This window comes from Danio rerio, chromosome 4 (genome assembly GCF_052040795.2).
Source record: "Danio rerio strain M-AB ecotype USA chromosome 4, GRCz13ab, whole genome shotgun sequence".
Taxonomy (NCBI): Eukaryota; Metazoa; Chordata; class Actinopteri; order Cypriniformes; family Danionidae; genus Danio; species Danio rerio.
The window spans coordinates 22129064-22156154 of record NC_141024.2 but is presented as its reverse complement, the minus strand read 5'-3'; the positions used below and the strand labels follow the sequence as shown (position 1 = coordinate 22156154).

At 36.6% G+C, this 27091-nt stretch overlaps 1 protein-coding gene and 1 long non-coding RNA gene across 48 annotated transcripts in view; both read left to right on the top strand.

The window, feature by feature from the left end:
- LOC137491398 (uncharacterized) overlaps positions 1 to 1560 on the top strand; it is a 56291-nt gene extending 54731 nt beyond the window's left edge. For all 6 annotated transcript variants that reach the window (XR_015483175.1, XR_015483174.1, XR_015483179.1 and 3 more), the window contains one exon: positions 1285 to 1560. This is a non-coding gene — a long non-coding RNA (uncharacterized LOC137491398). The remainder of the gene's footprint in view (positions 1 to 1284) is intronic.
- Positions 1561 to 9777: 8217 nt separating this feature from the next.
- Positions 9778 to 27091, top strand: part of ppp1r12a (protein phosphatase 1, regulatory subunit 12A) — a 95076-nt gene continuing 77762 nt past the window's right edge. For 41 of the 42 annotated variants that reach the window (XM_087246546.1, XM_087246547.1, XM_087246548.1 and 38 more), the window contains exon 1: positions 9827 to 10117. In XM_087246546.1, coding sequence (XP_087102672.1) covers positions 9881 to 10117 — 237 coding nt within the window. In that variant the 5' untranslated portion in view covers positions 9827 to 9880. Of the gene's footprint in view, positions 10118 to 27091 lie in introns of all 42 variants that reach the window. The other variant, NM_001003870.2, reaches the window with a different exon arrangement.

The following is a 27091-nucleotide window of genomic DNA, read 5'->3' as shown; positions in this document are numbered from 1 at the left end:
TTCACAAGTTTTATTAGTTGTTGTTTTTTTCAAAGTGTACTTTTTAAATGCTTTAACAAAAAGTTAAATTTGTGTAGACTGTTTTAAAAATGCAGGCAATTCATTATAGATTTTATCGTTATAGATAAAATCTATTATATTATTCTTATTTTTTTAATTCAGCTAAAAAGGTGCAGCCAGTTAAGTGGCCTGGGCCTGGCATTGGTGGAAAAAGTACCATCACTTACCCCAAAATGTAGTGCAAGTAGAGTATAGCCCTTTTGGATCTACTCAAGAGTAGTGAGTAGTGAGCATTGCACTGTAAAAGGTTGATGCATTTACATGGAAATTGTGAATGTGTGTAAACGTAATATTCTGTAGTGCAGTGGTTCTCAAACTATTTTCACCAAGTACCCCCTCAGAAAAAAATTGTCTCTCCAACTACCACCATAATATCCAGGACTGAAATACTGTAGCATAGTAGACCAAATTAAGCAGCTACAGCTTTGCACAGTTCAAAAACATGGCAGATTAATTCCTATTAATGAAAGTTTTTATTATTTATTATTATTTTATTATTTAGTTTTGGTCTAATGAAAAATCTATTATAGTTTCTCAAAATAGCAACGCGCCAGCGGTCCGCCTCTGAACGCCTTTCTTTTTAGACCAGAACGCCTATGGGCACACAAATGAGCACTAATGCATTTGCTATTTAAACAGCGTAGCGCAACGCCTCAAAAGGACTCTTGCGCCAAGCTTAAACTACCAAAAGACTACTGCGTCACGCCTTGCGCCACACTGCGCCGGGTGTATGATAGGGCCCTTAGTGTCTTCTGTGTCTTGAGGTTGTTCTGTATGATGCAATTTGATTGGATGGGAATCATAAGACTGAAACTTTGGCCAGTCACCATAGACAAGGCAAAAAATAAAGTAGTGACTGCAGGTTGAAGGAAAAGAGAAAAGTAAAAAGTACCAATACAGCACTGAAAATGTACTCAAGTGAAAGTAAAAGTACACTTTTTAAAAGTACAATTCCTGAGAAAACCTACTTTATTAACGTAATTTGAGTAGTTGTAATCTGTTACTTTACACCATAGATTGAAGGTTTATCTATATATTTATACACACACACACACACACACACACACACACAACCGAAGCCATATTTGATTGTCAAAACCTTGACATTCGTTTGACATGCACACATTGACTTGTTTTGACCATCAGCCATTGATGCCTTTTAGACCACCATCATTTTGATAGTCAATTGATATCATAATGATTTGCATTATTTGTTTTTTTTAGGTACATCAAGGTGCCCACTGGGTCTTCTACTTGATGTTTTTGAAAACCAGAATATTCCCTTTAATCTTAGCTGACGGATTGTAATCCTAAGGATGGTGAAGATTGGCAGAGCAGCACCTACAGATGGACATCACAGTTGAGTTCTCCACCTGCTCCACTACACAGGCCAACTTCTCTCATTGTGTGGGTTTAAATCAGCCCAATCGCTCTTTTATTTGACTGCTAACTGGAAACAATGAGAAATTTTGTTGTATAAAGTTAACTCTTAAATTTAAAGGAATTTGTCTCACCGCTAAAACAAAACATGAGCCTATTTTTCATGTGTAACTATCTTTAAAAGGAAAGTTCACCCAAAAATGAAAATTCTGTCTTTAATACTCCTGTTTAATGTCTGCGTGAAATCCACATTGACGGTGTTTATTTTGCTAGTGCACATTGTCAAATTTTAAATGAACAATCAAGCCATCAAGTTAATACCATTGAAAAAAATAAAAGTTTGTTTTTGTCAATCAATCCAAGTCCTTCGTGGTAGTATTTCTCTGTTGACGCCAGTTTGACAGCTTCAGCCACAATATTCTTAACCAAGCCCCTCTCTCCGTTAGTTTGCTACAAGAGAATTATGCGCAAAAAGAAAGCCCCGCCCCCTACTTAATATTCCATTTTAGTTGGAAGCGCATCAACATACTGAAATAAAAGTCTCAGCAATGTCTGGTTCATGCAGACTTCTGTTGAACAAAAAAATTATATATTTTAAAGAACGTTGGTAGCTATATAGACTACCAAAGTATTTTCTTTCCCACTATGAATATCAGTGGCTACAGAATGGCAAAATTCTTCAGAATAGATGGTGTTCAACAAAAGAAAGAAATTCATAAAGGCTTGGAGTAGGTTTTCATATTTGAGTGAACTCTCCCTTTAACTCCGTGAACCTGTTCATCTTGAATGAGTCTGCTCAAAATTGTTATAATATGACCGATATTGAATTATGGGTAATTTATGTTCAGTTGTAATGACTGACATCACAGACATGGCTCCTCGTGGTTCTCGAATGGCCGCTTGATTTTTGTGCACCAGTAAATCTAATGGACTTGACGTCTCCAGCGCCCACTGACAGTGTTTTTTGGCATGAGTTTCTGGCCCAGAGATGATTTTCTAATCAACTCTAAAGATCAACAGACACACACACACACACACACACACACACACACACACACACACACACACACACACACACACACACACACACTCGCCAGCAGCTGATTCATGCACTGATTGTGCTGAAATCTATTAAAGTTAAACTCCTGTCTCGAAAAGTCTGCAGGGCCAGAACTATGGGGTGCATTTGAGTTTGCTAAGAGCGCAGTAGCAAAGGCAATCTATTGCTTTATTTATCTTAAAGGGGGCCTATTATGCAAAAATCACTTTTATAAGGGGTTTAAACACAGTTCTGTGGCAACAGTGTGTGAATATAGCCAGCCTCTAATGCTAAATATTAATACAATGTTTTTAAAATAATTACACTTCATAAAAACAGTCTGCAAAAACACTGATTGACGTTCTCTCTTTGAACGTGTCATCAGAGAGGAAAAGTCCCACCCATTAATGACTATCTCTCCCTCATTAGCATTAACAGCCCTGAATGAAAAGCAGCCATCCGCCATTAGACTTTTCACCTGGTGAAGATAATGTCAGCGACTAAGAGGATTATAAATGTGCAGTTTTAGATGCACAAATGAACACTTTAGTCTCCATACTCTGCCTTCTTCTGAGACACTTCTTTTCACATTTTCAGTTTTTCAAAGATATGACGTTAGTCCTGTTTTGAATCTGCCACTATGGTGATACACAGGTGTTTGTAGCTCCGCCCATTTATGAAAAGAGCACAGTCTCAGTTGAATTTTAACTAACAGTTACTAAAACGTCACATTTTAGGTCAAAGCCTCTAAAAGGGTCAAATTCAAATAATTATAAAACATTATTTGTGAGGTTTTTGAGCTGAAACTTCGCTCACTCACACGCTTTATGGACATCAGAGACTTTTTTTACATTAAAAGGGGGCACAACAGGTCTCCTTTAAATGCTCGTATACCACTTTTCAGATGACTAAAAATATTTTTCACATTTTCAAAAACATAGCCAGAATTTAAATTATTATTTGCATTTAGAAATATATTTCAGTAAAATAATTAGGAAATTACAAAAACATTCTTTGTACAGTTTTGTCCATTAAAAAAGCCATTCAGTCCAAATATTTGGAAATAAACCGTAAAAATACAGATGTTTTTTTTTGAGTGTATTACATAATTTAATTCAATATAATTATATCAAATATATTTGGACTGAATGGCCTTTTTTAATGGAAAAAAAAACTGCACAAGGAATGTTTTTGTAATTTCCTAACTATTTTAGTGAAATATATTTCTATATATTTGCATGATGCATTGTCACCTGCATAAGAATATCTTCCCTCTGGAAGTCAAAATATCCAGTATATATATTATTGTTTTTAAGTAAGTTGCATTTAATGTTATATTTAATTACATTTTGTTTTCATAATTACACTTTTGAAGTTTTAAATCCACTATATTTAATATCTGATTTTCCCTTCTTTATTATCATTTATTTAGCATATATTTTAAATTCTTCCATAAAAGTTCTATGAGTAATATTTATATTAACATTTTTCGCATCCTGTGTCTTGTAGCTGATTGAAGGATAAAGAAGTGCAGATTTCAACCAGACATAAAGCCATTGTGTACCATAAAAATCCCTGACACAAGTTTTACACTCAGTCCTTGTGACATGATGAGCTTCTGTACACCTGGATCATCTCCTGCTTAAATGAATCGCCAATTACCCTGACACTTATTGCCGTTCAAGACATAAACCTCATCATGATGATTACAGTTAGCGAAAGTAAGGGCAAACATCTGAACTACCAGCAACCTGCACAAACCCCACACACATAGGCCTGTGCCAACAATAACCAACCACAGAGCCAAACGAAAAATAACACTCTTCACCGGACCACCAGTAGATTTTACAAGCCTTTATGAGTCAACTTGTTTTGCATTTTCTCTCTTTTTGTTTATTTCAGTTTGAAATATTCTCACCATTATAAACAGTTGAAGATCCGAATTATTAACCCCCCTGATTTATTCGCCCCCCCTGTTTATTTTTTTCCTTAATTTTTGTTTAACGGAGAGAAGATTTTTTCAACACATTTCTAAACATAGTTTTAATAATTAATTTCTAATAACTGATTTATTTTATCTTTGCTATGATGACAGTAAATAATATTTTACTTATACATATTTTTCAAGACACTTCTATACAGCTTAAAGTGACATTTAAAGGCTTAACTAGGTTAATTAGGTTAACTAGGCAGGTTAGGGTAATTAGGCAAGTTATTGTATAATGATGGTTTGTTCTGTAGACTATCGAAAAAAAATTGCAGAAAAGGGCTAATAATTTTGACCTTAAAATGGTTTTTACTAAATTAAAAACTGTTTTTATTCTGGCCTAAATAAAACAAATAAAACTTTCTCCAGAAGCAAAAAACATTATCAGACATTCTGTGAAAATTTCCTCACCCTGTTAAACAGCATTTGGGAAATATATAAAATAAATAAATAAAATTCTAAGGAGGGCTAATAATTCTGTCTTTAACTGTATATAAAGAATCATTTATCTCAAGGTCAAAATTGAAATTTTTTCAGATATATTGAACTACCGAAAATTGGTTGAAAACAATATATTTTTGCATGTAAAATAAAATATTTAATTTAAGGCAAAACAAAGGCAATAGAAAAGATAAATAAGCTATAAAAAAGGTAAAAAGAATGATGAATTGACTCATACAGGCACATTAAATATTCAAGAAGTAAAATACTGTTTTGATATTGTTATGCAATTTTTATTTCCACTTTTTCCACATTTTTACTTTCGAATTTTTACATCCACTTCCAATCATTTTTACTGTCCACAAATGATCAGGTTATTGATAAAGATTAGGAAATCAGGTGTTAAAAAAAAAATTATATATATATATATATATATATATATATATATATATATATATATATATATATAACGTCAAATTGCTTTAGAAACAAATTAAAATAGAGTGTAAAAGAGTGGACATGTGTTTATAATTTTAGTATAACTATAAATTATATCGATTCCACAATTTAAAATTTTGAAAATACCTATTTTATCTTATATACAACTTATATACGGGCTGATTTATCAGAGGTTAGTGGAATGAACCGCCAACTATTCCAGCATATGTTTTATATAGTGGATGCCCTTCCAGACACAACCCAGTACTGGGAAACACCCATACATATTCATTACACACATTCATACACTACAGACAATTTAGTTTATTCAATTCACCTATTTCAATACACCGGAGCACCCAGAGATGCCAACTGACCCAGCCGAGACTGTGACAGTGCTAACCACTGAGCCACTGTGCCGACTACAGGCTGTTGAATGCTTAGTTCTGATTGGCTGAGGACATTCTACAGTGTAGAATTATTTCCAGAAAAACACACAGCTGAGGTAGTTTCATGCAGGTTTTGGTTTAAAGGTTCTGTGAAATATGCAATGTTATTCTATGTTTGACGTAATCTCAACCGAATCAAGAAGAGAGCGTGGGCCATAAACAGGGGAGGGCTGGCCAAAGGGAGCACCAGGACATTTTCCGGTGGCCTGACGATATCAGCCTACAACTGTCAAAAATCAAAACAAAACAAAAGGAAGAGATGAGTAAGAATCTGACAAATATCCTAAAGTACAACATCAGAACAGTGCCTTTAGGTGTGGTTACTGTAGTGTAAGTAAAATAATTGACTCTGGTTCATTGAATTCTTTGAAAACAGAGGTGTAACGGCTAGTACTTCATGTTGAGGCTGCATTACCACCTCAGGTGTGCAGTATTTTTCTAATAATTGAACGCCTTGTCATCAATCAATTATTCCTCACAAGCATAATAAAAAACACCACTACACTTTAGAACCCAACAGTCAACTTTATCAGATAAAATGAGTGTAGTTAACTCAAAATTTTATGAAAGTTAATTCTACTCATCTGAAAAGAGTTTTAAACTCATTGTTAAAGGTAATGAGTTAATTAAGTTTACAGTACGCATGTAGATTCATTTTTTAATTCCAATAGCAATTGGTTTTCTCAAACGGAGTTTCGGGTTTTCAGCACTCTGTTGGGTTTTAATGTGCTCAAATTGCTTCTTTTACTCAACTGTTCACAGTACTCATTAGGATTAGTTTTTGAACTTGGTTGTTGCAATCAAAAATGGTTTGTTGCAATTGGTTTCCTCAAACCATTTGAGTTACCTTAACTTTTTGGGTTTTACAGTGTATAATAGCTTGTATATTGTAACTATAATACATAAAGCTAATATAAATACAAAAATATTAAAGTTTTTTATATGGTTTAAATACAAGGGGCAGTTAAAGCTGTTATTATTAATTTTAATGTATTTTTCTATAATGTTCTTTTTTTGAAAAATAAATAATAAAAAACACTAACGGCTCTATTTTGACGATCTTTGCGCAAAGTGCGAAGCGCAGGGCACAAACGCATTCAGGGCTTGTCATAATCCACTTTTGCTAATATAAGGACGGAAAAATCTGCTTTGCGTCATGGCGCATAGTCTAAAAGGGTTGAGCTTATTCTCTTAATGAGTTATAGGTGTGCTTTGAGAATAAACCAATCAGAGTTTCATCTCCCATTCCCTTTAAGATCCAGTTGCGTTGCGCCATGGTGCATTTGCTATTTACATGATGACTTTGTAAATGGAAAAACTGAGTGTTTCACTAGCAAGAAAACAGTTAAACAGAGCATCTGCAGCGCGAGAATGAGAGATAAGGCCTCTCATTATCTACTTTCACTTTCGCTCTCGTGGATAGGGAAACCTTGTACGCACAGACATCAATTAGCCTATAAATAATTAATTTCGTTTGTTAAGCACAAAGATTTGTTTTAGAACTATTTCTAAATTCAGTTTTAATTTCCAGCAAACGAATAAATTCACAATAATAACGAAGTGTGAACGAAGTTATATCCAAATACACATGCTATGCCCCATATGGTCTAAAACCTGACAGGTGGACAAATCTAAGCTTGTTTTTAATAAAACAAATATAATTATGGATATAATAAATAATACTGCTAACAATGATAACATTATACAAAAGCAATTTGTCACGAATAAACTGAAAAAGCCCCCTGAGAGGAAGAAGGCATGAGAGTATGGTTTATATATATATATATATATATATATATATATATATATATATATATATATATATATATATATATATATATATATATATATATATATATATATGTAGGCTAGAAAATAATATGTTTTGTAATATTTTACCCTTATTTCATATATATATTTTTCCCAGGAATTGTAATTTATTAAGTAGTTTAAAAAATTTGTACTTTTACTTTTCCTTGAGTACATTTTTAGTGCAGTATCTGTACTTTTACTCCACTACTTTCCTTCAATCTGCAATCACTACTTTATTTATTTCTTGTGTATGGTGATTGGCTAAAGTAGAAAAATCAGTCCTGTGATTCCTGTCCAATCAAATCGCACATAGAAAGTAAATCGCATGATACTGAACAACATCAACACATGGGTGCTTTATAAATGCAGCAAACCTTTTGGAAGCATTAAACATGTCCAAGAAAGTGTTCAAAATCTTTACACATATTGACGCACAGACTTTTGATAGACTGGATGTCACTGATGAGCAAATAGATGTTGACTGTAAAAAAAAAAAAAGGATGTTAACTGTATGGTGACTAAAATCACCAAACAGCCTTAAACAATCACTAAATGGAACAAATGAAAAATGGAAGGAAGGACAGAACGAAGGAAGGACCAAATGAATGAATGAAGGATTCAAGGAAGGACTAAAGGAAAGTAAGGAAGGATGGAAGAAACGAATGAATGAACAAAGGACCTAATGAAATAAGGAACAAAAATTATGAATGAAAGAACGAATGAATGAGCGAACAAATTAAGGGAAGAACGAAGAAAGAACCTAATGAATAAAGAAAGGAACGAACAAATGAATGAAGGACAGAACAGAGGACGTAATGAAGGAAGGAACAAAAATTATGAATGAAAGAACGAATGAAAGAGCGAACAAATTAAGGGAAGAACGAAGAAAGGACCAAATGAATGAAGAAAGGAACGAACAAATGAATGAAGGAAGGACAGAACAGAGGACATAATGAAAAAAGGAACAAAAAACGAACAAACAAATAACCAAATGAATGAAGTAAGGATTCAAGGAAGAACTGAACATACTAAGAAAGGAAGGAAGTAACGAACAAATTAATAAATGACCTAATGAAGGAAGGAACAAAGGAAGGACCCAAATAATGAAGGAAGGAAGGAATAAACAAATAAATGAAAGAAGGACAGGACAAACAAACAATGGAAGGTTGGAAGGAACAAACAAATATAGAAAGTCCACTAAATGCACTACTGATTTTTCAGTACTCTGTCCACCACTGCAGATAACTCAGTTTTAGTGATTTTAAGAAAGCATGTTTTCATGTTTTATATTGAACAGTAGAATTTCAAAACAGCACAAATTCTGTTTCATGCTTGTAAAAACATTAAAACACTTAATAATACAAATAACATTTAATGAAGCACGTCCTATTCGGCAAAAGTCAATTGACATGATTTTACTGTAATCTGGCTTTGAGGAGGTATGAATGTACAGAAATTTAGAGATGTATTTTTAGTTTAGTTTATTTGTTTACAGGGTCAATGCACATTAATAAACATTACTGTAAAATGTGCCAAAATTTTTCATCTGTAGACCCCTTACAGAATGTTAAAAAGTCACATCTAAAATAGAAGCACAACATTAAACATTAAATACACTTTCATATAAAAAATATAGTTAAAAAAACAAGATGAAATGTAACCATTTTATCCCTGTTATCTATTATACATGTCTATGGATTTAACTCTTTAAGCACGGTTAGTAAGGGGTGACAAAGCATTTATTTATTTTGAAGGCAATTCAATTATTGGTGGGGACATTTCAGTTATTGGTGTGGGATATGTCCCCTCCGTCCATGCCAATTCCATGCCCTTGATACAACAATGTAAAACATACAGTAAACTTACACAATCCTTTACACAACATCCATTTAGGATAAACAGAAAGAAGAGAGAGGGAAAACACATAAAATATAAATAATACAATTCTGATGTAAAGAAATATATGAAATTTCTCCGTCAAAACAAGCCAATTAATCATTCTCCTATGTTCTACTTCACATAAGAGAATGTAATAATTGCCCAAAGACTGTATGGTATTGCCCCATAAAGATGACGTCATGCTGCAGATCCGGAGCTGTGACGTCGCACATTCTCGCGATATCTCGACGTAACCAGGTTTGTTCACCACCAGTCACCCCCCTCTCTTTCGTACCGTACCGTCCCCTCCCACGCCCCAGCGCGCCGAGTCGGGATAGTGGCAGTATAAAGTATATCTTCCATCCGAGACAGATAAGAAGCGCCAGGCTCGAGGGGATGAAGATGGCGGACGCCAAGCAGAAGCGGAACGAGCAGTTAAAGCGCTGGATAGGCTCGGAGACGGACCTCGAGCCGCCCCTCCTGAAGAAGAAGAAGACGAAGGTGAAGTTCGACGATGGCGCCGTGTTTCTGGCCGCCTGCTCGAGCGGAGACACGGAGGAGGTGCTGCGAATGCTCGATCGCGGCGCCGACATCAACTACGCCAATGTGGACGGGCTCACCGCTCTGCACCAGGTAAGAAGAGCGTTGCGTTACGGACTGGCCTGTGTGTGAGGACGACCTGTGCATTTTGGGTTGTGTTTACTCAGTTCGACACCTCCACCACCATCATCATCATCACCATCTTCGTCGGGCCGTTTTGCGGAACCGCGTAGCCGCTGAAGCTAATCGGACAGTGATCGAAATGGATATTTGTTTTTTATGTGCTCCGTGCTGGTTCGGGCATCTTAGAATAATAACATATGTGCAAATGAGTGTGTGAAGGGGGGGAAATGACTGTCGGGTTGATTCTAGGGTGTTTGTGTGTATGTGTTAGCTGCTGGTTAGCTTGTTAGCCGCTCAGATCATAGAGTTTTATGTGTCAGTAATTTTACAGGTTATTAACTCATGGATAAACTTATTAATGAATGTGTATGAGTTGTGTTTAATGTAAATTTAAGGAGCCGACTTGTAAATGTGTTTTGATGCGCTGGTCACCATTGAAATTATGCTACATAAGTGCATAGCAACCAGTTAGCACGGTTGTGTATTTGGGAGAGAGGCTTTCCAGTTGACACGTATGTTGCGTTGCAGATTATTGACCCAAAATGTTGCGTTTATGGAGGAAAAACTCTGTCCAACTTGACTTCAGTGTGAAAGGTCGAATATTATAAAACTAGACTGATTGCAGAATTAATAATTGTAAAGAAGTTAAGAAGTAAAATGTTGTGATGCTTTGCTAGCTTTCATGTTGTTCCAAACCGATTTTATTTTTGCTTTTTGTAACACAGAAAATGAGGGTTAGGTGACTGACAGCTCCATTCATTTATATGACATCATATCCATACAGTGAAGGCAGCGACGCCGTCGGTTATTAATACTCACCTCAAGATATACAGGTGCAATAACAAGGATATAAAGTTTGGAACTAAAATTGTCTTGATGAAGTTACACCAATTGTTATTCATTGTTTGGATGAACTGTCACTTTACTACGTTGTTTCTAAGACCGTGTAGCTGTTCAACTTGCTGCTAATTTTTGAGCAAACTTGTTTTTCTGACGAAGAAAGATGAAAGTCTGCGTGTTTACAGCTGAATTTGAGTCAATGTAAATGAGGGTGATATTAAAAGGCTGAATTTACGACCCTAGATGGATCATATTTACAAGTTAATGTTTGTATTTTCTCTTTGTGAGCTTTTGTATTTAAACAACTTTTTTTTGTGTTACTGGCACAATTACACTAATCACCACTACTCTTCAATGCATCTTTTTTCATACAATGACTGACATTGCTGTCAGTTCTAAAACTGTTTAAGTTTACCAATCCCAATTTTCATTGTTAGTAAACCGTCACTTTAAAATACAGAATTCTTAGCTAGACTGTAAATATCTTTAATGATATGTGTCGCATTAGTTTCGTTGCTCAGTTTATAACATGCCACTGATTTTTGTGAAACTATGCATAAAAGATGGATGTTTGTTAGTGGCAGTTCTTAATAGTCAGTCAGCTATATGAATTTGTTTAGAAATGTATGTAAATAAGGTTAACATAAAAACATTGACTACTATGACCCTGATTTGGTCGTAATTCTAACGTATTCTAAACTATCTAAACTACATATTTGAGCATTGCTGGCGCAATCAACATGTTCACGGTCTGATGTAAACATTACTTAGCCCTCTTGTTGAAATTCAAATTAGCTTATAGTCATGGGCTGGTATGAGTTAAGTTTCTGACGTTATGATAACCTTGGATAAAGATATCACGGTTTCACAGTATTGTGATCACTGCTCTAATATATGTTCTTTTTAAATGTCTGGGTAAAAAACTTTTGAAGACAATATATTTTATTTTCACAAACATTTCAAATATTTTGGAGCAGTAAACATGTCAGGCTGAATAATTCAAATGAATCCTTGACTTCTGCTGTCTTCATTTGTTTTTAAAATCACAGAATTCTTTACAAAAAGTAAATAAAAATCTTACATATACCCTAGGAACGGTATAGCAGAAAATTTTGGTAATTGTAAAACCTTGACTTTTCCAAACCGCCGTATACCTTGAAAACCGTTATCGTCTCATGCATATTATCTAAGCTTTTAGAATTAAGCTTGACATCACAAATATATTCAGTAGTTGTTAGCTCCACAAGTGTCACAGTATTTGAGCTGGATAGAAGATTGTAAAGCACCGCAGAGAGTTTGATGTGGCTGTAAGTGACTGCAGGAGGTTGTCTGTACAGGCTCATGCGTTTAAAAGCACTTGCCTTTTTTTGGGCCGGTGTTCAGGCAGGGGGAGGAAAGAATTTGGATGCAGCTCTTGAGACCTACCGATGACTGGAGAGGCTCTTTTTCTCTATTGGGTCTGCTCCGTGTGTTTATGTATGTGGACGTGTGAGGCAGCGGAGAGTTTTAGCATGTGACCGGCCGGCAGTGAGTTCATAGCGAATGGTATTTGTTTTTAAACACGCTATTAAAGACGCACGCGTTTAGTTGTGCTGAAGGCATTTTGTATATAAATGATGTGCATCTGGGTGCTCTGTAAAAATGACTTGCTTTTTATATGATTGCGTCAATGCGAAATGAGAACTTTTGCATGTGGCCGCAAAAGTAAAGCACAGGTGTCTTTATTTTGTAAATAATAAACTGCAGTTAATATTGTCATTTTATGTGACTTGCAGGATCATCAGGAAAGATTATTAAAATTACTTTTTGAATGGGTGAGAATCTTATTTTTGTCTTTTCTTGTCAGATTTTATGTTTGCAGCTTTTTTCCAGCATAATCTGCCGATGCTATACTGATCCAATTATTTATATAACTCTGTATTCATTTCTTTAGCCTTTACAGAATAGTATTTTATATAAATAATGTTGTAGTTCATTTTTTTATACAGTTGAGGTTTAGAATATGAGGAAGGATATAGTTTTATTCTTTATAAAAGTCTGAAGCTAACATTTGGAAACCGGTACATAATAAGGCTCAGGGATGTGACAAACCAATCCTTATATTGACCACATAGAAAGGACTCTATTTCTTTTTTACATTATAAAGTATGCTCAAAAATGAACTCATTCATATGTGATTTTTTTCCCTAGTTCATTTCGAACTTTAGGACAAATATTGGAGAATGTAGAAATATGAAATGAATACAAATCGCTTTTCAAAAGCTAATGGTCACAAGCCCAGCATACCATATTGCTAAAAAAGATGCCAAATGTAAACATTGAACTTTCAAGCTTGCAAATTCATCCTGTTTTTGCCTGCATGCACTTCATAATGGTGATTATGATTGTGATCATGAAAAAATATTACTATTACCAAAAACTGTAATTTTTAACATCACAACACAATCGACAGAGCATAATATGGAAAAAGACTCTTTTTTTACACACAATATATTCATATTGCACAGCCCTTGCATTGTACTAGAGGTTTAACACTTCATTGATATGAGTGAGTCAGTAAATAATATTAATCATTTGATTGATGTGATATACAGCCTATAAAATGTATCTGATATTTTATTATAGAGTAAATCTATGGGTCCAAGACAGTTTGGTGTTTGCACTGTGAAATTGCATATTTCAAACTTTTGTGAAACTAAAATGTCAACACACACTGAATGACATTTTTACTTGTGTAAAAATGAAACGTGCCTATTTTGCCCTTTTGAAATCTATTTAAGACTAATGGACCAAGCTGAATTGTTTTAAATTGTAATTATTTAAATTTTTTTGGACAAATTAGTTAAACTAATTGGTTTGCAGGCTAGTGATGGTCTAAAAATTTAACATCACGATTTATTCGTATTTTTGTTCTGATCCTTACATAAAGTCTTTTAATACATCATTAATTGACTGTTTCTTGATTTAAATATACCTTACCAATTTTTTTAAGGAAGTTTTGTTACAGTTGATGACATTTTAGTGGGCGGCTTTTGCAAATCATAGAGAAAGATAGGATAGTTATGTTTTTCTCAGAAAGACCGTTGTCTTAGACCATATATGTTTATGTCTATCAAATTTCGCAGAAGGTTCAAGCGCAAAACGTATGCTTCAGCGCAGCCTACGTGTGGACGCATAGCCCTCGCCATGGCTGTTGGCGTCGCTAACAAGCACCTCTCAAAAACTGTAACTAAACGACGCAGCTATGCGTAGCACAAGCTCTGTGATTGGTCAGCTTTGTAGCGCTGATGAGTGTGGGCGGAGGCGAGAGCTGCGCAAACCTGATGCAGTGAGTTTTTACAAGTGTGGAGTCCCACGAAGGAGCTCCCGATGGAGGCTGTTGTTTTTGTGTTTACCTCATGGTTAAAGTTGTTGCACGTCCGCCGATTACTGCCTCAAAACATGCAAGTTTAAACCAGTTGTACATTTAAGGAAGCATTCAGAAAAAACAAAACACCTGCAAAGAAACTCGACACAGAGGAACATAAACAGCTACTGCCAGCTGGCGTTTCGGAAGTGTTATTGCAGAGTAACACAAAAAGCGCGCAGAAATATAAATGCACAGCTACACACACTGCATGTGCCATGGGTGACGTCGATCACTTGACGCAGAAGTATAAACCAGGCTTTAGGAGTACTATATTTATGCAGTTTAAAGAGTACAGTCAGCTCGCAAGATTTTTCTCACTGTATATTTATTTCTTATTGCCTGACTAGGGATATCATCAAACATTTGATGATCTCATGGGCTTTTATGTGCGAAATGGGAAACAGTATTTGCAATTTTACATTGAATTAAATGTCCATCTTTTATTTAGGTTACATTAGTAGTGCTGGGATAATAAGCAGATAAAATCGATTGAAGACCTCTAATTTAATCAAATTTTATCAAGGCAATGGGCAAATGTTGTATTGCTGGCAAAGAGAATCAGTGTCACAGCATATTGTGATGAAGCATTCAATTTACAGCCCTACACACCACTAGACAAAGCCGAGGATTTAACAAGCTGAATGTTACTCAGAATGATTAATTACACTTTTATTACGTTCTCTTATTTAAATGCATGACCGTATTTGTGCACTGCAGACCTTTTTAAACCATTCCCTTTTATGTAACTTTAGAGTTGCACTCAAAGCCAGTTTACAATCCTAAGCTTGACTTTGAGATATAAAGGATTGGAGTCATGTGGTGTTATATACATTCATTTACCTTGGTTCAATGTTTTGCTCGCCTTAGGCTCTCCGAGCAGATCTCCAATGTCACACGCATACTCTAGAAACAGGAAATGGACATCTGTGTCCCCTACGAAGTAGTTTACTCACGGCAATGTTGCGATGGAGCCACAATTAGGTTTTTATTGTTTTTTTTACTCGCACAAACTAATGTATGTATTGTTCTTTTTCATTTTATTGGCAGAACTTGATGCACAGTTGAGATTTTTTTGATTCATCCCATTCATGTGTAAGGGACTAAAATGAGCTCATGCCATTTGTCCCCAATTGGGACGGTTTCATCTCATCTTTGCTGGGACAGGTAGTGACCTCACTTTCAGCGCGCTGCTGTGTTTATCCAGGGAGGGACGGAGTGTGCTGGTTCCAGTGACTGTCGTAGCTCTACGGCTGGGGTTATATATATCACGTGCAGACTGGCCTGCAGGCGAGTGCAAGAACGCTAACTTTAGCAGCCAGTCAACCCACATTCTGCACTGCTCAATCTCATAGTTAAGAAATCTGGCCTTGGCTTATGTTGCTTGTTGTTCATTTAAAGAGTGTGGATTAATATTCTGAGTCAGTCATTTTGTTTGAATGCCATGGCTTATTTGGTTTTGCACATGGATATTGCAACCTGCATTATGTTCACATGTAGTCTATGTCTCTTGCTTTCTCTTTTAGTCCAAAAAAAAGAAAGTCATACAATATGTCCTGGGGCCTCATGTACGAAGACTTGTGTTGAATTCATACTAAAACATTGCGTACGCTCAAAGCTGTAAATGTGCATGAGCAGTAAAAAATTCAGATGTATGAAACACTGCGTACGCAGAATCCCATACATATTCTCCTTGTGCATGCGAATTAAAGTGAAACTGAGTGCACATGCACGAGCGCAAAACCCCTCCCTGCCTCCTCCCCCATATGAATATGCTAATGACTCTACTTTGGCAAAACCAAACGAAAAAGTAATGGCAAAAGCAAGCTGAAAGAGACACTTTGAACAGAATGTGAATTGTAGGTGCTCCTAGGTAAACCAGAGAAAAACGGTGTTATTTGCAAGTTTGTCCTCCAGAATTAATAGCAAAAGAAAAAAAAATTGTGTGGGAGAATTAAGCTATCGCAGTTAACGCAGTTGGGTCTGAACGTCGCACAATGAGTAAATTAAAAAAAGAAATGGTCCGATGTAAAGGTGTAAAATTTTAAAAAGTGGTAAAACTAAAAAGAGCGGTAAACGGTAGCGTGAGTGGCGTAGCTCGTGAAGCGCATGGCAACATATTTTGACATTAGCGATCATGAACTCGGTTTGAATCCAGTGTCTGATGGATTTATTTGTTTTTCCCCCACTACATATCTGATTTTGCATACTCTTCATCACGAGGATTACAAGTAGGAATCATTAATAAGTGTGTGTATTATGTTAAGCGCATATGAGCATCACATACTATTTGCACATATATTGAATGGAAATGTTTCCCATTCATGTCTGCAAATTCAGATGGCGCCTTTATAGCAATGTGCATGCAGTCAATTGCTCCGATTACATTGGGAAAACCGCCAATGGCTGCAAATTGCGCTTTAATGTTTGGCCGGTCAACTGCATGGTATGGAAACCTTATATACCTGCTAGAAATGTGGATGATCCCGTCTCATACAGCTGCCATTGCACGGCTCAAAGATACTTTGTTGTGTACAATTTAACACAGTTGCCTCTAGGAGTCGCCAATGGAAATAAAACAAACACACACAAGAAATGCACGTACGCCAGACATGAAGTTGGTGTGGACAAATGCACATTCTCACGTTCATTTCATCGTTAGTAAATCCAAACGTGACGTACGCAAAGTTTTTGTGCGTACACAGCGTTGATACATGAGGTCTCTGGTCATTTTAAGTCTGTAATCTAAGATACGAACCCCAAAAATTTTAAGGCTCTTATGATGATTGTTTTCATAGATCTCGGTAGTCTTGTATGGTGTACACCAGTGTTTGGTTGGCAGAATGTATGCTTACTAATATAAACTGCAGTAGGGTTTGTTTTAATCTGACAAATGTGATCACACTGCAATAGCAGTTTGAATCTGGCTTGCATCACATTGTGATGTCCTTCCTCTTTTTTTGCCCTTATTTCCTGTGCCTGTTGTGCAAATGCAAAAAAAAAAAAGTTTTTTAAAAATGGGAAACTATCAATAAATGAGTGAATCTTGCAAAGCTTGTCATGAACATGCTTTATAATTATTGTCCTACATTATACATGTATAAATACATTAAATATGTCTATGAAAAGAGTTCAGTTAATTTGTTTTTTGGTGATACAGTGTTGTACTTGCAGCCTTTTCAATGTCATTAAATGACTGTTTTCTTCTGTTAATCAATTAAAAATATAGTGATCGAACAGTTTTCAACTTTTTTTGTCTTTTTTTTTTTATAGTAAAACTGCTTCTAACCCCTTTTCATCTTTGAGCCATTTTTTCCCAGTTTGAGGTTGAAATTTGACCTAGATTAACATGCTTTTACAATCTTCTCCCAGATAAGAGTGTTGACAGAAATATGGTGCATCTTTCATGTATATAATCATTGCAGTTAACCACTTGAAGAAAAAAAAAGGCTAAATTTCTAGTGGCTCAACAACTTTGTGGAGGCGGTATGCAAATAGAGGCGAGAAACTGCAGATTACGCTTGAGGCTTAAAGCGTTGGTGTCTGCAAGACTGTTCCTTAATGTTTTCCAAGGACTAGGTTTTCGTAAGTGTGATATTAATCATGCGAATGAATTACGCACGCATAATTTTGCAGTCTCTTTGACCTGGAATGGAAGTGCCGTCTGGCGGCAACCTTTAGGTCCGAAACGTGTCATTTACGGCATTGGTGGAATTGTCTGCAGTGCTGTCATCGGTGAGGTCAGGCTTTTATATGGGTTTCAGTAAGGAGGTAGGTGAAGATATGCACTCGTGTGTGTCGGGAGGGAAGGGTTGTGGCTGTGTCGTCCTGTGCCTGCATTCCTGTCGTGTCTCTCATTGGAAACCATGGCAGACCCAGAATTCCTCAGCTGTCACTTACACCCCCAGCCAAAACAGCCTCCACCTCCAGGCACACCGTTTTACTCATTTCTTCACGGCGTCACGAACAGAATCATATGATGAGGCATAGTTAATGCAATACAATACTTTCCTTAGGTTCATTTAAAAAAAAAAAAGTGTCAGTCTGTGACAGAGGTGCCAGACTGTATCTGGTTGCATGAGTCTGTCGCATTTTTTCTGTGTTCAACAATATTTGCATCAGGCTTGTTAACAGGTGATTCATAAAGATGGTATGATAACTGATATGACAGATCAGGAGGCACAGCAGCTCAAGGAAATGTTGCCACTTGAATTTATATTTGACATCTAGGACTGTATTTTAATGAAAATTGTCGTCATTTGCTGACCTTTATGTCAGTCAAAACCTGCATGACTTCTGGCTTATGTGGAACACAAAGTTATTATTCCATGAATATATTCTGCATATTCACTTCCTTGTTGAGAACTTTTTTATTTTTACAGGTTATTTTTATATATAAGATTTCATTGCTAACATTAAGATGCTGTTAATCAGATCTCAAGTGAATGAATCTAAATACCGTTGAAAATGTTGTATAAAATGTTTTGCTGTTGCCCACTTTTAGGGTGCTTTCACACCTAGACATTTTATTCGGAAGCTGGTGCTTTTCCCTTGTTCGTTCGCGGTTCGTTCGGCATATGTGAATCCAGCAATTGCGCTCTTATCTGTGCCGAAACAATCAGTCCAAGATCGTCTGAATGAGGTGGTCTTTGCTTGATTAAAACGTACTCTGGAGCAGATTGATTGTAGTGAGAAGGCAATATGATCCAACTAGCTAACAAACCAGCCTCGTGTATTATGGATATGTAATAGGATGTATGGCTATATGAATGAGAATTATGAGTAGGGTGGTATAACGTTCCTACCAGTAAATGTGCGTTTCTTGTCAAATACAAAGGTGAAAGCATGCTGAACTATTAACGAGAACTGTTTATCCCTTAAGGCTGGTTTATGCTGTGCATTTATACTTCTGCGTGCTGTTTGTGTTTTTCTGCAATAACACTTCCAAAACATGTAGCTTCCAGTAGGATTTTATGTTCCTCTTTGTCAAGTTTCTTCGCTGGTGTTTTTTTTCTTTTCTTAACACTACCTTAATGTACAAATAGCTAAAACTCTCTCCGGACTTGCAATAAAAATTAATCATAAGGTAAACGCAAAACAAAAGTCTCCATCCGGAGATCCTTCATGGGACTTGACACTGGTAAACAATCGCTCCATTGGGCTCTCAGCTCTCAGCACCGCCCACACTCGTCACTGCTACCAATCTGACCAATCACAGAGCTTGTGCTATGCGTTGTTGCGATATCTAGTTACATTTTTCGAGAGGTGCACATCCGCATTAGCCATGATGAGGAACAAGAACAAAGTGCAACATTTTTAATCCCTGTTTCAGAACAAAACAATTAATCTACAGGTGAGAGCCCCCTTAAGCTGTGTTTACACCAGCGGAATGTGCGGATAAATCGCGGGTAAATAGCCGCATGAACATTTGAGTTTACTCTCTTCAATCACACGTCAAAATCTGCTTCATTCGCTCATCAAATCCGCTTCATTCGCGCATCAAATTCACTACGCAACAGATGCGGATTCGCGTAATGGGCAGGGCTTCTGTCTACCTGGTGACTGAGCCAAGCCCAGTTTGATGAACTGTTGTTAGTGTGTGCAGGAGGATTTTCCCCCGGGACACCAACAACAGGCGCATCGTCATAATCACGCACCCACAAGAGCAAGCTTCTGATTGGTTAACGCGGCGCGAATAGGTTTGGGCATCAAACGCACACAACGCTCAATTCCCATGTATCGCGCTGCAGGATGTCTATTCGCACCTTTGTGATTTATTAACATGTAAATCACTCGCGCTTGTTCTTCTTCCACATCGGCTGTGAACACAGCATGAGACTCTTTCAAAGCTCATTCAATCTCATTCAATCTAATGTGATTGAAAACGTTCAATCAGTCACAAGATCAGCTAGTTTTCACCTACTGACCAAACACAGGATCATTTAAAGCAAGGTATCCATACTTATAGTGCTAACCAATTAATCGAAGGCGATTTGTCATGCGCATTTTGTCAGTAAAGCCGGTTTTGTAATCTGTAGTAAATCTTCATCCTCTACATGCTTTCTGATGCAGCTGCATTTACTATAGTTTGTCTTAGTTCACTGACTAGCTCATCAGAATTGCTTTCATTTTTGCAGATGATTTAATCACATCATAATGAAATTAAAGTTAATCATTCTGCTCTAATGGCAGCTATTTGCATAGTTTCTTAGTTATTTTAATCTCTGTGTAGTAAATGGTGCTAAATCTGAAAATGACACGTTTAATAACACGCTTAATAACGTTTTTACTCCAGACTCCCTTAATTAATTAAGTTGAGTATTTGCAGTAAATATTTCTGTGAGATTATTCTGTACTCATGTGGTAATTGGTTAAGTTAAATAAAAATGAACACAACATGGAAATATAAGTGTCTACAAAAGTGGTTGTGAGACTAAATTGAATTTAAATCTTTGTAGAAGTGGTGATGTCTCTTGGATGACCATGTGTGGTCTGATTGCAGAAACTGATGAAAAACCTTATGTAAGACATGCATAACATTTTATTAACAATGCACTTTTTGAGTATGTATCATAAGTGTCTTTTAAACAAGTGATTCTTCTGTAGGCATTGTTATTAGAAAACTTGGTTTATAATATAATTTGTATGTGGAAAATAGAAAGGTACAACACAAAGGGAGTAAATGACAGAATTTTTGTTAGAATTCCATTCTTTTTACAACTCTTTCATCACTCAGACTACTACAACGTGGTTATCTCAGCATGCATTGTGAATCCTTACATTCCCAGCTGTGTGTTAAGCCATACAGTTGGCATGTCAGAGCTGATATCTGGTGTAGATATTCAAAGAAACACTCCTTGGGATTCTTTGCATTATTGTGAACCTTTGTTCATCTTTCTCTATGTTGCGAGTCAGCCCAGTCTTCTTTGGCTAGCTGTATTGTGCATATTAAAAAGATAGCTTGTGTTGTGCATCTACTCTTATTGGAGAACTGCCAATATCAAATCTGCTATCTTTGCCAAGTTTATTTAGTATACCGAGATAAACCTGTTTTTTTTTTTCTTTCTCCAGAACTCCATAAGACAAATGCAGACAAAAGTCACAGAAAGTGTTTTATTTTGAACTGTGGCTTTAAATTCCTGACAGAAATTGGTTTAAATCCCTGAAAATTTTCATATTACTGAAAGATTTAACTAGAGCGCTGTAGGATACTACATATCTGATCTAAGCAGAAGAAGGTTTGTATCAGGGCCTGAAATCTAAAACCAGGTCAAGGTAATTTGGACTTAAATGGACCTTAAATTAGCCAGCGTTCCTGGGAAAGAGGGAGATGTGCTTCTGTTCATAGCTTGTTCTCTAAAAGGAGTTAAAGGCTCATCCTTTTCAAAAACTTATCATAGCAACCATCATTTCTGCTAGAATAATAGTAATATGAACATTCTGGAATCATATAAAACAAAAAATACTACAATTGTAACTTTTAGTAATGCATGACACAATGTTCTATCTTGCTAAACACAAATTAAATTGTGGGTTGTTTTTCTAAGACTACTCCATATTTGCATTGTGCAATTTAAATTCCATTTCCACTAAACCTTAATCTCAGTTTGGCTGATGATGGACATGGTAACGTTCTGTAAAAGGGTGATGGAGTCATATTTACTCCCTGTCTATATACGAGTAAAGGACTTAAGGAAATCAGTCTTGACATAAATTAGGTGTGTGGGCCCTTATTTCCTTTTGGTTGGCGCTAAACATGCTTTGCCGTAAGCCAAACACTGATGTCAGCACATGTGTTTTTACTTTGACGATGGCATAACTATGGAAAAATAGTTATTGCAAGACTCTGGTAAACCCTGAAGACAGGTCAGTGGTTTTGCGATAAAGATTTGACATTTATGGGTTGGATTTATCATTGTAGGTGGCTTATTGAACCATTCGTACTGCCATTTTTCTGGTTCAGTAAATCCAAATGTTATGATGCCATTTTCTCTTAAATAATTCATGTTAATTGTTTTGAAATTGGTTTCTGATGGGGTCCATCCCATCACCGGGTTTCTCATGCATATGTAATGGACATGTAATTTGCATGCCACTTAATTATTTATTGTTTACGAGGAAGTCTGAGGGGGTTGTCAAGACAGATCAGCAATGGTACCGGTTTTAATCAAAGGTTAGCAATCTGTTCTATTGAGATTTTTATTGTGTTGGCCTTTTTCCTGTGCAATATTTTTTTTTTTTGAGCGTGAAATGAAATTATACTTGGCCTTCACTATGGGTTTGCGTCATCATCGAAGTCTGCGTATTTGATTGACAGGCTAATATTAGAAACCAGCACATCAACAGCTCATGTTTTACAATTTGTAATGAGCAGGTTTGCCCATGTCAGGTTGGCGGTGTTGAGATATTTTCGGTTGGTTGTCTGAAAGGAACCCATAATCAAGGGCAGGAAGTCTGTTGAAGTGGAGTTACAGGGTTGTGTCATCTGTTTTCTCTGAACATGTTAACTTCCACACCATTTAGATTTTTTTATTCTCAGTGGAATACCGAAATTAAGACCACTCTTGGCTTTGTAGTTTTGATTCCATCATGTACTGGATGTGTGAATGCCAATGTCTGCACCGTTTGAACTTTCGTAAAATCTATCAATGTGGACTGTAGGTCTGATTAAGTACCAACATCTCTCGGAGTCGTCTATTGTATATTTGTAATTTGATTAATTTATTACTATTTAGTTTCTACCAACCTGTGGAATGTCCTCCATTGGTTTGAATGACTGCATGGTGGAGCAGGTGAACAATTTCAGACGAGCGTCACTGCAGGTTCAAACTGGTTTACTTGAGAATTGCTGATGCACTAGAATTCTTGAGGAATGCTTTAGAGCCTAAAGCCCACCTGATTTGTCTTAACCTTTTGTGCACAATTACAAGCATTATGCAATCCACAACAAACGTGTGCTGTGCTATGATTGGCTGTCTAATTGCTTATTGTGATCCTGTGATGTGAAGGCTAATGACCACTTGCCACTTGTTGGAGAGAAAGCTTCTAGGAAACCATCCAAAAAGTATTGACCATTTTAAAAGCTTTCTAATAAAGCATGTAGTCTTCCATGTGGAACCTATTGTTGCTTTTGTACCTGTTGCATTCATTCTGAACTTAAGTGGTTCACTTTGTAGACCCAAGACTGGTTTGAGAACTGGCGCTGGATGGGAACTAACAGCAGAACCATGCCAGTGGAAAAGTGCGTTAAAAGGTTTGAGAGCATCTTCTGCTGAGTTATGGGATTTTGATTCCTGCAATGCATAGGTTATTCTTGCATATCTGCTGAGTGTACATCTTTCATGTTCACTTACTGAGATGCATCAAGGGATTGAATAAGTGGACTTCATAATGTCTAATGTGATTTTTATACATGATTACAAATGGCTGCCGTTTCATATAGTGCTTGAAATTCCAAGAAAGTTCTTAAAAACAAAACACAAAGAACTAAGAAATCTCTCAGCTCAGGCTTCAAATAAAAGGTATGTCCTTTGTACTGGTTCCAAATAGAATGACATCAGTTTAGGTTTTCCATTTTAAGTTTGTTTTTTGTTTAACTGGCTGTGAGTGAAGGGCTTTCGCTCTGGCTGGCCAAGGATAGTTCAGAATGATGATTCTTAACTACTTGCTGCTCGTTACATTTCTGTGGTCCTGCTTGAAAGTGATCAATGTGGCCTCCCTCTAGCAATAACACCTAAAGCGATAGTTCACTCAAATTGTCATGACTCTTGGCTTGTTCCAAACCACAAAAGAAGGTATACTGAAGGATGTTGGGAACACGTAACCAGTGGTTACCATAGGAAACCATCCATCATAGAAAAAGCAAGTACTATGGAAGTCAGTTGTTAAAGGTTTACAACATTCTCCAGTTTACCTTCTTATGTGACCAACTGAAAAAACAAATCAAATTGGTTTGTAGAAATTATGGCAGAATTTTCATTTTAATAAGGAATTCACAATTCATCTAGCAGCAGTATTTAGCCTGTAGACATCATGTTTTGAACTCAAGAATGTGTCTTTTTAATGCTTGGCCTAAGAAGTGTGGGACTGAGGTCAGGGGAGTTCATAACCAGACCAATTATACAAGCAACCCTTTAACTAGATAAGCAGGGTTTTAACTGGCTCAAAATGAGCTGGAGGTGGTGTCCCAATCATGACATCTTTGCCACCTGAAATAAACACATTTTGCATTATTCTTGTAGTCTGTCTAATCATGTTAATCTTTAAAAAGGCAAACATTAAGTGCAATTAAATACATGACCAATGTATTTGACCATCACTTTTGGGGTCTGTCGGAAGCCATGACTATGTGCCTGATTTTGTCAGAAGGCAGAGGGGGGGTACAAAATTTGATGGCAGTGGCTACCTCAGAATACTCTATAGAGGAGAAAACAACTTTTATCTGTAGGTTTGCACATCCCTAGTACCTTCAGCGCAGTGTTTTTTGTCTCTGTTAATGTTCATGGGTTTCAGGGATACATTTAGCTAAGCTATCTGTTGGAATTAACATAATTTATTCAGTGTTTTTAGATATTATAGTGAAGGTCTTCTAAAAAAATATCTCCTAAACTTCCAAGAAGCACATTAAAGCAAGCACTTCTGGGAAAAAGAATGCCCTACCTGAAATTTATTTCTCTAATGTGTTTATAAAACTGCTCAAACACACTTTTTTGGGAAGTGAGGAACCGCTTTCAAAGAGCCAGTTCAGAGCAGCTTATTTACAAAATTGAGATTAACTATTTGTAGAGGACCGTAACGATATGCCACGCATCTTTTCAAACTGTGTAAGGCTGACAGCTTTAGATTTGCTGCTTACGGCCCACTCAAACATAAAATTTGCTCTTCGTTGCATCACTGGAACACATCCTATTCATCCTAATTCTCATTGTGGTCAGTCAAAGATGCTTGTACTAAATGATATGATTTGCGAGTAACATATTTCTAGTATGATAAAGAGATGCAGTGTAAGGTCAGTTACTGTTGTGTATGAGTAAAACACTTGAGTATTCTGCATTACAAAGGCCAAAATAGACATGGAGAAGCCGCAACAGCACTAGATTTGTTAGACATGTTGTTGTACCTTTTTGTTCACCATTAGAGTTTTAAAAATCGCTTTTGATGGTAAATGTGTGACCCTGACTAAACATTTATTACCTATCACTGTCAATCTTGTGAAGGTAGGCACTCAGTCAGTGATGAGGTGTTTTATTACATCCACGATAGTTGAGTCACACTGGAGGAATGTCAGCAGTGGTCAGCATCTTAGCAATTTACTAATGACTGTCAGTGCATGTGGGCGTGGAACGTCATGCGAGCTGACGTGATTATGAATCGTGCTCTTGTCCAGATGGAGCCAATCAAATGTTTAGAGCTTGTACCTTGCGGTCACCAGATGTTGGAATGCTTGTTTGGGTTTTTCACAGATTGGATATGAGGAATACAAGTGGACGAGGGAAAAACATGTACACAAATTCCAAATCCAAATTTGCTGTGGCGCAGCAGTGATTTGGTGTGAAGGTCAGCTGCTTGTGACCTTCAAAGCTTTTGTGTCTTATTTTTGTGTATTTATTAGGTGTGTTCTTTTGTCATTTTGTTTGAGCGTGGGCTTATCAGACAGTAATGGGTGGAGGGGAGTTGTCAGTTAAGCAAGTGGAAAGGGTGTTGAAAAAAACCCTTTGTCAGAGTGGAACAGGAAGTAGGTGTTTATTTTTTTCATTTCCTCACAAAGAGTTTACAAGTGGTCTTCAGTCACCTCTGCAGTTGGCTCTTAATAAGCACAATTTGCATATATCTGTATTTTTGGAGCAGACTTGAATAATCTTAGTGCCAACATGCTGGATTTTCTTGGGAAGGGTGTATCGTTAGGACGTGGATGGTAGCGTAGTTGAAGGGTCATTGTTAAACTGTGCAAGAACTTGACATTACTGACATGAAGGGTGATGGAAGGATCGACAAAAGTTGACACTATCGTACAACCTTAAGCTAAAGATAATCTTTAAAATGTTTAGAGAGAGGCTCTAGTTGTTTTTTCAGAACACCACTTGGCTTTGAAATAGCTTAGAACTTTTCACATCCCCTTCAAAAATGACCTACACATGCCTGTCCTCATACAAGTCAAATGCTTAATAATGCATCCAAATACACTTTCACTCTCTTCTACAACTACGTTTTCCAAAGTTTAAACACATGTCGCTTGAAAATTCTAAATAACCATGAAATTCCCTTTCACTTGCTTGCTTTCCCCCTTTCATAGCCTTTTTTCCTCACAGTGATCTATGTCCTGTCATCATTGGCAGTAGTTCTGTCTGTGGAGGAAGCCACACAGTCAGCTTGCTCTCAGCTTTTCCTAGCCTAGTCTTTCAGGGACTTTCAATTTAAGCAGCTCTCTGGAGATTGACAGATCATAGGTGCTGACATTGCTGCAAGCTCTCAAACCTAGCTTGACCATTAATTGTGTTCTTCAAAAGCAACTTCATACATATGTCGAGACCACACCAGTGCCTTTATTGCTTATCAGTATTTCCTGTTATAACGGTTGTTGATCAGTTCAGAGCTCCTGTGTGCATCTTTGGGCAGAAGTCATCCAATTTTTACAAGAAAAGAATGTAGTGCAAAACTTGCACTTTAAGCCAAAGACACATCAAGCCAACGCTGTAAAA